Source organism: Natator depressus, chromosome 1 (assembly GCF_965152275.1).
Source record: "Natator depressus isolate rNatDep1 chromosome 1, rNatDep2.hap1, whole genome shotgun sequence".
In the NCBI taxonomy this organism is placed as follows: domain Eukaryota; kingdom Metazoa; phylum Chordata; order Testudines; family Cheloniidae; genus Natator; species Natator depressus.
In genome coordinates, this window is record NC_134234.1 from 158,793,384 (window position 1) to 158,810,701 (window position 17,318).

The 17,318-nt window shown below is 38.1% G+C and overlaps 1 protein-coding gene across 5 annotated transcripts in view; it reads left to right on the top strand.

The window, feature by feature from the left end:
* Positions 1-17,318, top strand: part of ERG (ETS transcription factor ERG) — a 201,814-nt gene that overhangs the window by 117,051 nt on the left and 67,445 nt on the right. Inside the window, exon 1 of one of the 5 annotated variants that reach the window (XM_074969968.1) lies at positions 8,594-8,724. The exons of 3 other annotated variants lie outside the window; for them this stretch is intronic. In XM_074969968.1, the coding sequence (XP_074826069.1) occupies positions 8,707-8,724 (18 nt within the window). In that variant the 5' untranslated portion in view covers positions 8,594-8,706. Of the gene's footprint in view, positions 1-8,593; positions 8,725-8,959; positions 9,007-17,318 lie in introns of those variants that run through there. One more of the 5 variants, XM_074969962.1, reaches the window with a different exon arrangement.

The window sequence follows — 17,318 nt, forward strand, 5'->3', positions numbered from 1 at the left end:
ATATATATATATAAACTATAACTGAGAAGCCCCCTTGAAAAAGTTGATTTTAAGAAAGGATTCAGAGGAGGAGAGGGCAGAGGTATGGCAGATAAGGTGACGATGGGAGTTCCTTGTATACGGTTAGCATGAAAGAAGGCATATGGGCATAGGAGAAGGATTTGAACGGAGTGGTCCGCTAAGCAAGCTGGGATGAGTGAAGATGGTTTAGAGGGGGCAAGAGAGGAGGCAAGGAGAGAAAGGTAGAAAGGAGCTAATTTGTGATTAGCATTGAAGGCAAAAACAAGGAGCTTGAATATGATTCTTTGATGGGAAGAAATCTGCTTCTGGTAGAACATTCTCTTTTGTGTAATCCTCGATATTAGGTAGAGAGACTTCCTATAATTGTGTACCAAACAATGCAAGTAGCCTGATGAGACAAACCAACGCATTTCTTTTAGAGGGGCACTGAGCACCATCTAGTGACAATTACTGTAACAAAAAAACACTAGCCAGAATTCTCATCTAGCTCACATTCAGTTCAGTGTAATCTAATCGAAACAAACAAGTAGTGCACGCTACTTAAGGCATTCATTGCATGCCGTCCCAATTCCACACTGCATATTCCTTTTTATAAGGATATCGTTTGGTATTACAAACAAAATCTCTGTGTTTGGGGAGAAGATGTCAAAAGGAGATTGATGAGTTCTTTCTCTCTCTGCTATTTAAAATCTGATAATGCAGTAAATTAGAAATGTGAAGCTTTTTATGGAAAATGTAGGCATAGAGCTACATTGGATCTGAAGTTGCATGGATCCAGTGGCTGGAAACACCTGCGTGGGGGTATGGAGGGACAGCAGCTACCATTTTAGACTATAGATTGAAGTAACAGGCATGGAAGGCTTGCCCTGCTGTTTGGCCCTGGTTTGTGAAGGTGGATTATTTTCTGATGCACCGCCACTTAATTCCCTGCTTAAAGCCCATTTATGTGAGTTTTATTTTTGTGAGGGGATGAATTTAATCTCCTGTGAACAGATTTACTGGTTTTGTTTTTTGTTTTTTTGAGTCAGTGGAAAACAGTGAGTTAGAGAGAGGAAGTCCTGGTGGAGAGTTTGGTGAAAACTTGATAAGAATACATTTTTCCCTCACTCAATGTGTACATTTAGCTTGGCCAAACTGAATGAAAGGCTCAGAGCTACGTTTAATCACAATACTGTGCTTTTTTAAAGAACAAAAACTCTACAAAAAATTATTTAAGTAAGCATGTTGCTGTGATGGAATGACCAGATGTGTCATGCATTGGATCAAAAAAATCCTTCTGTTTATGAAAATCTACATCTAAAAAATAATGCAATGAAAACTGTTTTTATTCCTTTCTACTTGTTTTGTATGCAGTCTGGTGCTACTTTGGGATATATTGACAATTGACAGCATGTGGAGGGGGACTGCTCTGCTCTTACAGAGCTTCAGTGAAGTCACTGAGGCTCTGCCCAGGCATATAATTAATCAGCATTTAGTAAATTGCATGATTGGAGCCTTAATTTCTTGGATCCTTATCCATTGCCAACTGAAGTCAATGACAAAGTTCCTGTTAACTTCAGTGGTGTCATTTCAGCACCTTTGGGATAGACTTGATTTCAAACACTGCACAGGAATGATTATATGTTTTAAAACAACAGTTTAAAAAAACTGTTTAAAAACTGTTTTAAAAAATTGTGGACTCATTTCTGCTAGTCTTAGGTTTTATAAAAGTTTGTTTTTACAAAATTTAAATTTTGGATGAAATTGAACTTTGGAATGTCCTTTAATTTAACTAGGAATTCAAACCAAAATTTGAAGTAACCATAAGTTACCTAGCATCATGCCCAGGTGCACTAGATTGACTGGTAGAAAAGACTTTGCTACTATTGATGCTTTAAAACTACCCATATCAAGACAGACTTTTATTTATATTAGGGCTGTCAAGTGATTAAAAAGAATTAATCGTGATTAATCGTGTAGTTAAAAAAATTAATTGTGCGATTAATCGTGCTGTTAAACTATAATAGAATACTATTTATTTAAATATTTTTGGATATTTTCTACATTTTCAAATATATTGATTTCAATTGCAACACAGAATACAAAGTGTACAGTGCTCACTTTATTTTTTATTACAAATATTTCACTGTACACGACAAAAATAGTATTTTACAATTCTCCTAATACAAGTACTATAGTGCAATCGCTTTATCATGAAAGTTGAACTTACAAATGTAGAATTCTATACAAAAAAAAAGCCCTGCATTCAAAAATAAAACAATGTAAAACTTTAGAGTCTACAAGTCTAATTAGTCCTACTTCTTGTTAAGCCAATCGCTCAGACAAACAAGTTTGGCTACAATTTGCAGGAGATAATGCTGCCCGCTTCTTGTTTACAGTGTCACCTAAAAGTGAGAACAGGCGTTCACATGGCACTGTTGTACCTGGCGTCGCAAGATATTTATGTGCCAGATGCGCTAAAGATTCATTTGTCCCTTCAGAGCAGACCGACGCATGTTCAGTTTAATCATCTGTGGCAGTGTTCATCTGAGTATTTATTTTCTTTTTTGGTGGTTCGGGTTCTGTAATTTCCACATCTGAGTGTTGCTCTTTTAAGACTTCTGAAAGCATACTCCACACCTCGTCCCTCTCAGATTTTGGGTGGCACTTCAGATTCTGAAAGCTTGGGTTGAGTGCTATAGCTATTTTTAGAAATCTCACATTGGTGCCTTCTTTGTGTTTTGTCAAATCTGCAGTGAAAGTGTTCTTAAAACAAACATGTGCTGGATCATCATCCGAGACTGCTATAACATGATATATATGGTAGAATGTGGGTAAAACAGAACAGGAGACATACAAATCTCCCCCAAGTAGTTCAGTCACAAATTTAATTAATGCGTTATTTTTTTAAATAGCATCATCAGCATGTCTTCTGGAATGGTGACTGAAGCATGAAGGGGCATAGGAATGTTTAGCATATCTGGCACGTAAATACCTTGCAGTGCTGGCTACAAAAGAGCCATGCGAATGCCTGTTCTCACTTTCAGGTGATACTGTAAATAAGAAGCAGGCAGCAGTATCTCCCGTAAATGTAAACAAACGTATTTGTCTTTGGGATTGGATGAATAAGAAATAGGACTGAGTGGACTTTTAGGCTCTAAAGTTTTACATAGTTCTGTTTTTGCGTGCAGTTATGTGACAAAAAAAAAATCTACATTTGTAAATTACACTTTCGCAATAAAGAGATTGCACTACAGTATTTGTATGAGGTGAATTGAAAAATACTATTTCTTTTGTTTATCTTTTTACAGTGCAAATATTTGTAATAAAAATAATATAAAGTGAACACTGCACACTTTGTATTCTGTGTTGTAAAAGAAATCAATATGTTTGAAAATGTAGAAAAACATCCAAAAATATTTAATAAATTTCAATTGGTATTCTATTGTTTAACAGTGCAATGAATCACAATTAACATTATAATATAAGAAATCCTTAAATTAGCTGATAGGGGATTCTTTACTTAGTGCTGATATCTGACTCCAAGTAAGAAGATTTGTGAGCACTAAAACCCCACCTTACACCAATCAGCATTTGTGCAAATCATGTATCACCTTCTGCAAACTTTAGTCCTTTGGCACACCAGACTATAGAGTCATTACATAGACTCTGTCTATATTTTTCATGATGAAATATGTCTCAGCTGTCTGACTGAATTTTTAGATAAGTATCATTCACAGAGCAGATGCCTATCATTCTCAAAAGATATTAATTAAGGCTGAGTTGAGAATGGGAAGATGTTGTGTAAGAGTGGGATCTAATAGGCCGGGGGGCGGGGTTAGGTTGACGGTGGAGTTTGGAGACAGCTAAAAGTGGAAATGCAAAACTGACATGTAAAGCTATATCCAGAAATTAACAGCACCATAAAAACAGTGCTATCTATGGGGGCATTACTCCCACTCCCTGCTAAACAGCTGAACAGCGAGTGTGAAGGGAAAGTGTGCTATGGTATTACTGCCTCCCTGAAGAGGGCAAAAAGAGCTCATCTGAGGCCTCCTAGTCAGGCTGGGCCCAGGACAACATTCCTGGTTAAACTCCCTGACAGTAGCCTTAACAAGACAAATTGCAGATCTATTTAAAACATGTGTGTCATCTCATGTTAAAATATATATTTCCCACATTCTAACACTCTCATATTCATGATTTATAGAATCCAAGGTCTGAAACAATCCTACCTATAGCGTAAAAATCAGTCAATTTAGGATACAGTTGCCAGTTATGGTTGTACATATTCCTGGAGTTTTCATCACACCAAATACTCTTTAATTAAAGATTAATCTGGACAATCCTGGAGGATTGGCAACCCTAGTTTAGGAATGTTTTAACTGTACACTTTATTCAGCTGGTTGGATGTGTTTTAAAAATATGTGCAGTCCATGTTATGAGACATGTAAGATATGAAACCTATTTCTATTTTGGAATTTTTTTTACCCATCTTGGTCTCAGTCTTGCACATAACTTTGCATGGTTAGATTCCTGGGCATGTGTAAAGCTCCACTGGCTTTACTAGGATCTGGAGTAACTTTCAAGGTCAGAGCCTTTGTCAAGTCAGGTCTCTGAGTCCCCTCTAATAAATAAGACGTTTAAGTTTAGAAAAGACTGCATCAATGCTTACTCACTATGATCCTGACTCAGCTAAGCATTTAAGCAAATGCTTATGTCTATCCCAATTCAGGAAAGCACTTACGTACATCCTTAACTTTAAGCATGTGCTTAGATCCCACTGAGGTCAAGGGTCTTAGGCATGTGCTTAAAGTTAGGCACGTGCTTAAAGTTAAGCATATGCTTAAGTGCTTTGGTACGCTGGGATTTATAGCTGCAGGTTTCAATGTGAATGAAAACTTCAAAAGAAAAACACAGAGACAAGCCAGGGAGACAGGGTTAAGAGAGAAATCTGAAGTGGGAATATTTGCTGGTCCTAGCAGTCTTTCCCCATCTAGCACTTTTTTATGTCTTTATTTTATTCATTGACAAAAGCTGCCATTTGAAAAATCTTTGAACCATTATTGAAAATGATAAATAATATATAATGTAACATAACTTACTTTCTATTTAATCGTAACAATTTCAGAAAAAAAATAATAAAAATGTTTATACTGTTTTTGTTTTGTGTGGTCTGTGATTTGATGGGCCAATATTTTCCTACCTGTTCAATACCGATGCCCAGCCCTGCAATCAAATCCACACAGGTAGATCCCTGTGCCAGTGGGGAGCCCTAATGAAGTCAAAGGCTCTGCATAGGCTCAGGGCTCTGCCTGTGCTTATTAGCTTGTAAAGTAGATTGTAAATTCTCTGGCGAAGATTTAAATCTGCAAAATTCCTAGCACGCTATGGATTCTATAACAAATGTTACATAATAGTAGAACTTGGTAAGATCTAATCTCTCATCTGTTGTGCACTGAAATGAACTGAAGTCAACAGAAGGTTTGGGTGAATGAAGAGGGTAGGCTGGAGAGGGATTATTACTGACACATGCTTTTAAATGGATGTGTGGGAACTTCTTCAGACTCTACGCACGTTGGAGAGCTGGAACTGATATTTCAAGCTACATAATATTTTTGAGCACAAACGTAAACTAAGTTATGAAGTTAATTAGAGGGGAAGTCACCCAGCGCAAGCATTGTACAATGCTTTGAAAATTTCAACAAAAAGGTTCTAATCTTTTCGATGTCTTGCTCATTGTTTGGAGATGAAAAGGGAGGAAATCAACATCCCCCTGAAGTACAATTACTGTAAATTGCTTTCTTATCTTACTGTTCATAACGAAAATGGGAAAGTAACCACAATTTACCTACTCTGCACAGGCGCAATAATGAAATTAAATTGACATAGGTTGTGAAAAGATACCGTGCAGTACAATTGGACTATATATAAATTACCATAGGCAGACAGTACATTATCTTATCACAAGACTAACTCTGAACTATTCTGATGTTACCAGTAGACATGCTGCATGAACATTATATCATCCCCTCATTCTTTTTGTCACATCTACCAGCCTGTTGGTGTCACCTGTCTACAGTTGCAGCTTGCTTGCAGGTCGCTTTTAATGTCTAGCAGCGGAGAGGTCTGCGAATGAGTAATCAAAGCCAGGTAGGAAATGCTGGAAGGAATATGGGGCTCTGTATGAATCCCTTAGAGTGAAAGATGGAATCATAACTAAAACTATGGGCAGAACGTATCCCTCTGCTGGTGCAGAGCCCATCGGGGAGGGAGGGTAATGAAGGCTTGTTCAGCCTCTAACTCTTGTTAGGGCAGCCCGGAGGCTCTTCAGGCATTAGTTGAGGTACAGGGCCACCCTGACAACACTCCCTCCTACTCCCCTGAACACCTGCCATCTTCCCACAGTGTGGCCTGGAACAAATCCCGCACCATGAATTGGCCCCTTTTGTTTACTTCTCTAGTGCTGCACTGTGTTGTGAAAAATGCCAAAGGGGACAGTACTAAGCAAATGGTCATCAGTTACACAGTGAAGCTTTACTTTCCCTTTGTTTCATAAATGAGAGGGTAGTGGGGCAGTGAGAGAGGATGGGCTCGTAGGCACTGGCTGTTTGGTTCTCTACTGTCTGATATTTCTGTGCACCGACCAAGAAGCTTCCAATCTACTTTCCTGCCACCACATTATTATTATTATTATTTATTTGTTAATTGGGGTAGCACCTAGAGGCCCCAAGCAGAGCTCTGTGCCCCATTATGAGAGGCACTGTGTGCTCAGGTGGCAAAAAGACTGTGTACAGTTACTGTTATCCTGTTGGGCCCTGAACCTGCAATGCCGATTGCCTATCGCAAGATTGAGGCCATTCTTAGCTAACATCCTAACAGTGGGAATGTTTCTTGTTTCATCAGATTTTTGGTTCAAACTTAAAATAGCTGTTTGGGAAATCTATTCAGTCCTTTAAAGTATGCCTTATGGGGTAAATCCTGCTCCCACCACTCAGCCTGGGTAATTACTGGAGAGATCTGAGATGTCCAGGGGAGGAGGAATCCTGTTCCCAGCCCATGGAGTGGCTGTGAGGCTGTAGTAGCTTCCATGGGCTCTTTGCTCGCCTTCCGCAAAGGTAAGGACTAGTGTGAATTAGTGCGGTCACAGAGCCACCAACCTGCCCTTGTAACACGTGCAGTCAACCCTACAGAGCGGTGTTCCATAGCGCATAGCTGGTAGAAACTCCCTGCCACATCTTTGAGAATCCTGTCCCTCCTCACACACCAGTTCTTCTGCTTTGCCTGCATCTGCTACAATGCCCGCAACAGCGGGGCAGAGCATATTTTTCGTTGTGTGAAAGGTGAAATCTGTTTCCTCGTTACACTGCAGCCCCCAATGTCATTAACAAAGGGGAGACTGGCAAAACGATAGTCCCCAAAACAATTTCAGCTTTTACTTTTAAAAAAACTGCACAGTTCCGTAGTTCAATATTGTCATCCCAAGCATTCAGAAAGCATGAGTCAGGACTCCAAAACACCATGAGATTGGCTCAAAAATTCATGAGTTTTAAAAGTAATCTATGTTGGGTGCTTATTATTTTTCCTTCTGGTTTTTGAGCCTTTATGAGTCATATTTTATAGCTTGTCTCCTAAACCATGGAGGCTAGAAGCTTATTTTTTGTTGGGTTGTTTGTTTTTGGTATTATTTTTTATTTTATGAAAGCTGAGATTTTTCACATCATCTCTTGCCTCCAGGAGCTGGGGCTTTAACAAAAACATCAAATGTTTTGAGACTTACAATAAAAACACAAGAGTGGGAACACTGAGTTTGAGTGTTTGTGTACATGCTTTTTGACTTTGTCCATACTGTATAACCTTTTCATCCTCCCCAAGGCCATAAAAAAAAAAAAACTGCCAGCAGCTCAGCACTCATGAGCAACCCTTTCGGGGCAGGGATTGTCTTTTTTTCTGTGTTTGTACAGCACCTAGCACAAAGGGGTTCTGGGCCATGTGTGGGGCTCCTACGCATTATGATAATATAACGAATAATAATTAAGAACAAAGCAGCATCATGTACACACTCAGTTGAGAGGGGGAATAAATTATGGGCTCCAGTTCATTTGCTTTATAGCTAAAAATAACAGTATAATAGATCAGACAAGATATAAACTGTCAATACAGTACCTCAGGTAACTAGGCATGAGATTAATGCACATATTCAGATATGGTGTAAACAGATTAGACTTCCCTGATGTCAATGGAGTTGCACCCGCATACACCAAGTTTGTCTTTGGCCCTGAATCGGTAAATCCCCAGGGGATAGCCTATATGAAACCCTGTCGAATTTGGCCCATTTCATCTGACATCTGCATCCTGCTTCAGAGTGGCATGTCACACTTACTGCACATCAGATCACACCTGCCTAAGCTGTCATAGGCAATTGACTTTTTTTTGTTTAAAAAAAAAAATCTGGTAGCCGCATATCATCAAGAAAAACAACATTGTTTTTAGGACCTCTTATCTCTTCGCTCCCAAATATCCTGTTTCTTCGAGCTGCAGTAGCCAGGACCAATAGAAACCTCTTCCTGCCATTGGCTGACTTCATTTCCCAGAGTTAGCACAATCTCATCCGCTCTAAACAACCTCATCAAAACTTCTTTCTGGTCAGAGCGAAGCAATAATTATTATTAACAATTATTAGCGATCAATAATCTTAATCAAATTATGGCAAGCACTATTAAGGTAAGAAAGGGGTACATTTTTATTGGACCTTTTTTCAATAATATGTTCTTTGGTTTCCTTTATCAACACAGATAAGTTAGAATTGGGCAACACCCCCACTGCCACAATAGAGGACAACAAGATTTCCTTTGTACTGCCTAGTAAATTTCCTTTTTCCTACTCCAACCATCCGCAAGGCTTAAAAACTTCTAACTCGGAAAAAAAATTGGGTTTTTTAAATTCAGTGTTCAGTGCTGTGGATTGCATGTGCAAAGCCCTTTTATGAGAGCTTCGAATTTTCTTGTAGGTATCATTTCTGACAACTTGGATGTGTATCTGGATTGCCGTAAGGGGATAGGTTGTTCACTGAAAGAAAGAAAAAAGGGTTCCTCAGAATGCTGAACCTTTGGATACTTTTAAATGCTTCCCGTATTGACAGGGACACAAACATTTGCAAATGGAAATGAAGAGACATCAGCTCTTGTTTTGAGTCATGCAGATGTTACAGATTTATTTTTGTGGAAACTCTATACTGATGTTCAGGATTTTTCTTAAATGTTGTTTTAATAGTGGTGGCATTCTGCTTGGTGCGTGCTTTTTGTCTTTATTTTTTGGACAATAAAAATCTGTCATTGGTTCATAACTAACTTTTATGAGTAAGCATTATTTTAACAGCTGTTTAAAAGACTGCTTTGCTGAGTTTTGCAGGTTTCTTTGCTCAGATAGCTGAATAAATCTATCTAATTTTTGCTTTATTATGTTGCAATAGATAGCAGTTACAGATATAGCAATAGCTATGATTAATTGCAGAAGAAAGCTAACTGTAACTGAATGCCTGGTGATAATGAAACCAGTTTTATGTGAAGTACAAAACTACACATACAATAAGGACTCTGCATTAGTGGGTGGGGGGAGGTTTCAGATACAGAAACGAGATATTTAATCGCTTTGAGGTATTATGTATTTTTATACTTTTCCAATTATGATGGAGATATAGTAAATGATATAGGACAGCAGCAATGCTAGGCCACTAAATAATTGAAGCTGATGTTTGATTCCTGAATACCTTCTGCTTTGTTGTTTGAATTTGTTAGGTGTTTGATGCTCTTTTTGTTTAAAATTTTGTAATACGAAAATCTTGCCTGAGGACTATTTGAATTGTATGCATGTGTGTGTCTGTATTTATACAGCTGTCTGTTCTTATCCTTTTGTAATGAGGGATGCTTTCAAGAGTCTACCTACAGAGATCAAAATATGAATCTACTTTGCATTGTGGGCCAATACATGTCATATGCTGAGTACCCTCTGCAACAGCTGCGTTCCCATTGATTTCAGTGACAATTTATGGGCACTCAGCACCTGGCAGGAGAGATTCAGCACTTTACAGAATCAGGTTCTATATGAAAATTTTGAGGTTCTTTGAGTCAGCATGTTTGCTGCTAAGAGAAAGTGCTGCGTATTCATTTAGTAATGGTGAACTGACATTTCTTTTAAGCAGGACGGTCCTCCTGATGTGAGTGGGAAATTTTGCTTAAAAACTGCTTAAAAATTTGCTTAAAAATTTTGCTTAAAAACTATGCCTAGATGCAGTATAAGGTTTTTTGGTTTTTTTTATTTCTGTATTTTTCTTTAGTATATTTATAGTGAGGTCAATGTTAACAGCTATTATAACACTATTATGTTGCTGTTATATTACTGCCTTCCAGCACAGTGATAAGAACTAGCTGCATTTTACACTGCAGTTCCTTAAACTGAAGCTTCAGTAGAGAGAGCAAAGATCTCCTAAGTGAAATAATAATTAGCTTTTGCCACCGCATTTTGGGCCAAATCCTACAGTGGAGTTTTGCCTGATTAAGGCCTGTAGGATTTTGGCCCCATTCTGCTGGAAAGTCCTTAGTTTTGATGCCAGGATTTCATTTATGTCTGTCCACAATGTAAATTAACTGGGGAGAAATTATAAAAGTTTTAGACTCTAAACTAAGAAAGTATATTTAACATGAAGATCATCTCCAGTCCCAAGCGGTTCAACTTCTGTTCTAGATAGAGTAAAGTAGAAGCAAGTATTTGACTCAGAGAATAATCAGAAATAAACATTTCTGTCTATAGGCTTAAAATGAAAAAAGGAACTGTATAATTTCTCACTTTTTTGCCATTTCAGAATAACAAGCCAGCTCCTTAGCTGGTGTAAATCAGTGTACCTCCATTGATGGACTACATTGATTTACACCAGTGGAGGATCTGGGCCAAAGACTGAAAGCCTTCTAAATAGTCCAAATTGGATCTATGCATGTGGCTTTTAGTCACGTCTGCGGGAGCCTTACACGTTCATCAAAGCTGAGAGTTTGGCTCAGAATATTTGTTTTTATTTAGAACTGAGTAGAAATTGTTATTGATTTATACACACAGAGAGATGGACTTTCAGTATAATTCACTGATTCATTTTTCTTTAAAATGCCTAAGGGCCCAATCCTGAAAACACTTAACACTCTTAACTTTAAGCACAGGAGTAGTCCAATCGACTTTATTGGGACTAGTTGGTATATTTAAAGCTAACTATGTATGTCCATGTTTCCAGGATCAGGGGCCCATGTCACGAATGTGATATCTGTGTTCCTGTAAATAAGCTAATAATATATGGATGCGCTCATGAGTTCTAACTCTCTAGTATCTCATAATAACTCTCCTCCGATTATATGGAAAGCACAATGTCCTGGGATGAGCTGTCAAACTAACTGGCAAAACTCAATAGATTCATAAGCTTTTTTGCCAGCAATCCTGGGCTTTTGAATAAATTATTCCATTTGTACTTGAGGAATAACTGTGCAGGATCAAACCAGCTGTTCATATTGGTCAGTATGTTGTCTCCACCAGTGGTCAATATCAGCTGCTTTAGAGGAAAGTGCAAGAAACTCTATGTAATAGAAAAGTATAGAATAATCTGCCTTCAGAGAAAGTTTCTTCCTAACCCCCATAATTTAGTAGTTGGTTGAAACCCTGAAGCATGAGGGGTTATATTTCTAATTTGTTTATTTATGTTACCCGTCTAACTATGGATGTTCTCATTATTCATATAAATGGCTAAATCTTTTTTGGCATCTGAAGGATAAAATGCTCCGTCAGGCAGAGAAGTCCTCCTGACAATTGGGATATTAAATACTAAGAAGCAGTGTTTTCTTCCAGCGCAAATTGTAACCTGAAGATGTGTGCAGTGCATGCAGAACACAATGTACAGAAAATGAGGGCTAGAAAATAAATAAAGTACCATTGATTGTAGGCTTCTATTTTTCTTTCTCAGAATGACATGAAAAAATAATCCAATCTCACCTTGTGGTTGATATTAACATACTTATCTTGAATTTCTTTTTTTCTATCACCTTTCAGTGATGGAAGGAATGTCAAATGCAAAAATGTCTATTTTCAACGGGAATTTGAATTCCACAGCCTACAGCAGGCCCACTTATTTTGTTCTCCTTGCCTGCCAGTGCAATTACAGTTATTTTGAATAAGAAAAAGCTATTGAGTAATTAATAATCGACATTTTATAATGGCTTATCAATTACACATGTGGACAGTTCTCTTAAGCTAATCTACCTCTAAATATATTTGCAGTCTCCTTTTTATGACTAGTTTCCTTTGTGTGGTTTGACTTGGAAGCTATTGTTTGTGAGATAAAGTGTCTACATATTTGATATAAGAATTTGGAATACTTAAGGTTGCCAAGGCTTGTGTTACAAATTCTGTAGGTCTCCGCGGACCATTGGTGTACTGATTAAATCAATATATACAATACAAGAACCTTTCATCAGAAATCTTAGTCTTCAACTCTAAGCTACTCTATATAGCATTGTTGCCCCCCCTCCCCTCCTTTGAAAGGCAAAATACTGATTTCAAATATTTTTGAAACCACGCAAAACTGAAGGCGGTTTCAAACCCTGTTGACTGACGTCTTGTGGAAAGCTTTGAGAAATATTCTGCTTAGAGGTGGGTGTGATTACTTTACAGCAAACATCATTTGTGTAGTATTGTGTATTTCTGTTAGTTGCATGAAAACAAAATATTAAAAGTTCATTGGTCCTTGTTGCTTGTTTCTCATTTGGATTCAGTCCAACAAAGCATTCAAGCATGTGCTTGACTATAAGCAAGTAAATAGCCCCATTGACTTCCATGGGACTACTCATCTGCATAAAGTTAACCACACAGCTAAATGCTTTGCTGAATCAGGGCCTTAAAGTCTTTTGGCCTGATACTGTACTCCTTAATTCAGACAAAATTGTCATGGATTTAAATTGGAGTTTCGCTCAAATGAGGATTGCAGGATCAGGCCCACAATTATTTCCAGAACAAACAAGTATAGTGCCACAAACATAAAGTTATGACATCAAGTCGAAGCATATTAAATCTTGTAAAATAAACAACAACAAAAAAGGACCAGATTCAGCCCTGTTGTAATTCCACTTGATTTATGCCTGCCTGCGTCAAGCCTGACTTTGATCCAAAGATACAGTTTCCATATAAATGACTCTTTGAGTAAAGAAGAAGGGATGAAAAATACCTAATGGATTTTTTGTTTGGTTTGGTTTTAACAGAAGCTAAGCTATCTCTAAACAGCATGGTTTTGAAAAAGTTCCATGAGACTTCAGCAGGCCTTTGAAGCGGTAATGTTGGTAGAATTAAACATTCTGAACACACTGGAGATCTTCTGCTGTGAAATGCAGAGGCATTTTAATGAAATGTTAAGGCAAAACAAAAATTTTTATTTTTTAAGTGGCAAATTCATAATCCAATAAGAATATATCATACCATTCATTTAAAAAGGATTACTCCATATAATTTAGCTTTCTAAAGCAACACAGCAGGTTCCTTTAGGAAATCAGTTAAATGGAAAAAAATTGGCTTACGTCACTTATATTATCATTTTTAGCAAGGTAAAATTAAATAGTGGGGCACACTGGGTCTCATCCAAAGCCCATTGAAGTTAGTGGGAGTTTTTCCAATGGGCTTTGGATCAGCCCCATAGCCTTTGCTGGATAGTGATGGAATAGGGTGAGTGATACCTGCAGTTATTTCAACTGTCAGCATTGGCAAGGTGTATGCTAATGGCCTGAGCAAATTGCCATATACTCTGATTATTTTACTATTGTTATTTATTTCTAAATTATTTGTTGATTTCTGAGTGTGCTCATCACTGTACAGAACAGAGAAGTGGCCATGAGGAGTTTACATGTACAGTTGCTGAATCTTATACCTAAGTATGGGATATGTGTGTATGGGGTCAGGACCTAGTCTGCAGCATTGTGAATAAACTGTTTTCAGACTGGATAATTGTCTCACCCCCACCTTACTTTAGTAATTAAGGGAGTTCTACAGTCCCATAGTAATACCCATCAGGGTGTGTGGGGAAATAGAGGCTGCAGGATATTTGGTGAGATTTGTCTTGGAAATCAATAGTAAGAGGAAGTTCCCATCACACGAGGGGCAGACTCTTCATACTGCTTTCCATGTTCTCTCTCCCCTGGCATGCATGGCTCCCTTGAGAACAGTGCTGACAGTTTTTGTTATGTGGATACCAATCCCATTAGGAACAGAAATGAGAACAATAACTTATTTTACGAAGATCATGATATAGATATTGGTAATGATTTTCAATCTGCTCGCCTGTGCTTAGTTTGAACTAGTGACCTAGAGGTGAAAGACACTGTGGAAATGATCATCCTACAAGTCTCACTTCTCTAACTAGTAAAATAATGGAACAAATATTAACATAAAAACAACATCATTAAACATCTAAAGATTACAAGAACCCTGGGCACTAAGCAGTGTGTAAAGAATGCATTGTGCCAGACAAATTAAATTGTTTTTTAAATAGAATTTGAAAATCAGTGGCTGGAGAGAATGCAGTAGATATAATGGGTTAAGTTCATCCAGGGCATAACTCCATTGATGGGAACAGCAACCCTTGACTGGTGTAAATTGGTGTACCTCCATTGGTTTTGATGGAACTATGCCAATTTACACCAGCTAAAAAAATGGTTTATTAAGAGCAGAATGTACATAGCTTGATTAAGAGAGAGATGATAAATTACAAGTATTTGGAGTGTGTAAATTCCAAGGAGGGAGAATGATTATTTGAGAAGGTATCACCCGAAAATGTGGCCATAAAGGACTTTACAACCGTGAGAGAGAGAATGAGAGAGTCAGCCCCAGAGCTCTGAAGAGAACCCAAGAGTTCTGATTCCAGTCCTCTTCCCTAATCATTAGTGCACTCCCCCTAGAAACCACACTCCCACTAGAAAAAGGAAATTTCTCACTTTAATCACCATTTGCAATTTTGTTGAAAGGGAAGAGATGATCGTATTTGAGCTCTATTTTGAAGTTTATGATTAAATACAGTGATATCACATAAGATTTTTTTTGAAGCCTTGTTCTTTAGAGCTGAAAAACATCTTTTTTTAGACTATATGTTTATTACCTTGATAAACATTAAAATGCTGCCACAGCAATTACCTTGATGATAAAAGGTCTGTAGACAGATACTTCCTGTGTTCATTTCCTACCCTGATAACTTGCCAAATCAGGGAGTACCAATACAGGAAATGCTTTCAATAGGAACTTCCTATCTGCTAATATCTAATTCATTAAAAGGAACTAACCACTAAGTGTTCAATATAATGGGAATTCTCTAGCTATCGCTGTTTCAATTTAAACCACAGTGCACCAGATTGGTTTAAGTAAAGACCAGGGATCGGCCGTTACTGCATTCAACTACAAATTCTGTCTTATGGCATTGGTGGCCCTGTATGTTATGCTATGTTTGTAAAGTACTTTGGGATTCTTTGAAACCCCCCCCCACCCCCGCCCATGTGCTGTGGTAGTAATAATACCAAGACTGCGTTTTATTCTGTTTCATTACCTCATGGGTTAGAGATCGTGAATCTTTAAAAATATGTGGACAAAGTTATGAAAGTATACTGTAGGAACAATCTTTCATTGGTGGCGAGATGGACTAGAAGAATCTTTTCCTTCCTTGATGTCTACGATTCTATGTACTCATTTCTTACATGAACATCTATTCTCATGGGTTCTGTATTGATCAAAGGCTCTTCCCTGCCCATGTGGAAATGGGAAGGGAGCAGCCACATGGAATGCCCTCTGTAGAGCAGGGGATCTATGCATTGGTATGGGTGGTTTGGTGGCAGGCCAGGTAGACTGAATGAGGAACTGAGATTTGGAAGGCGTACTCCCTACCTTCCCTATTTATGTGCTTCTGCCACCCAGTTAACACCTCTAACCAGAGCTAACACAGGCGTGTCCAATATGTAGCTTAGGGCACGTTCTAGATACATTACTCAGTTATAGATGGCACTTGTAATCTACTATGCAAGGTACACTCATTTGAACTAACTGAAATGGAAATTTTGCCTTACTGGGCAGACAAATTAGGCAATGACTGACGTGCAAGTCTGGACTTTAGAGAAACATGGATCAAGGGAAAGAGAAACAAAGGCATAAAAACTCAAATGGTAATAGTAATATTTAGGTAAGTAATTTCAGATACATGAATAGAAAGGACAAATCTTTTAGAAACCTAGAATGCATATTGAAGTCAATGGGAATTTGGCCATGGATTTCAACAGGCCAAGGATTTCATGTTAATTGTTCAGGGCCTTGGGATTTAGAACCTGCTTCCTGTCTTTGGACCAGATTCTGATAATTGTTGAGCCAGTAACTCATTGACTTCCAAGGAATCACTCCAGTTTACTGCCAGTATAACTGAGACCAGTATTTTAGCCTTTGCCTATAAGGTTGAGCAGTGCTATGCCACTGAGCTTGTTCAATCTATATCATACACATTGTGGCCCTGTCTTTGAAAAATAGACCCAAGTTCTATTACCCCTAAACTGCTACCGTGATGATGGATGTCATGTTTAGAAGGACAGTTATTTAAACTAATATTACTTTTTAAAAGACCGTGGCATTTTAACTCCAGCTCTTAGAGTTAGACTTATAGACACTTTCAAACATAACCTGTGCTCCAACCAATCTGTTGGTATTATCTGGCAGAAGAAGGCAGTCATGTACTGAGCAATCTTCACAGTTACATTAACCTCAAACCTGCTAACTTCTGGAGCATACCTAAACTCCACCAGTCCGCAGGGCAAAAAACTAGTTGTTTCTAAATGTGAGCCTTGAGGAGCACAACGGTCGTACAATGGCACAATCCATCCTGCCAGGATTGTTAAACTAAAAGGGATTTAACATAAGCAGACTGAGCTAACTCTCGTCAACTTGCAAAGATTTTTGTTGTTGTTAATCTTTGATATACTCACACCAACTTCGCTGATAACTTATATGTAGGATATTCCCTTGGTACAATAGCTGCTGGAAGTGGTCAGAATGATTTCTTTTTGCTAACTAGACCGGCCACCTAAGGCAAAGGTCAAAGATACAGTTCACAGCGAATCCATAAGCCCACCACCATTTCATAATTTTTCCTGAGATTTGGCATGGGTGTACTGTTGCACATACAGTTTTCATGGAATGAAAAACCTGATTATTTAGTCTACACAGAAAGAAAAGGGGATCCTGTGCCTTTAATGCTGTTTATAACGGTTGGA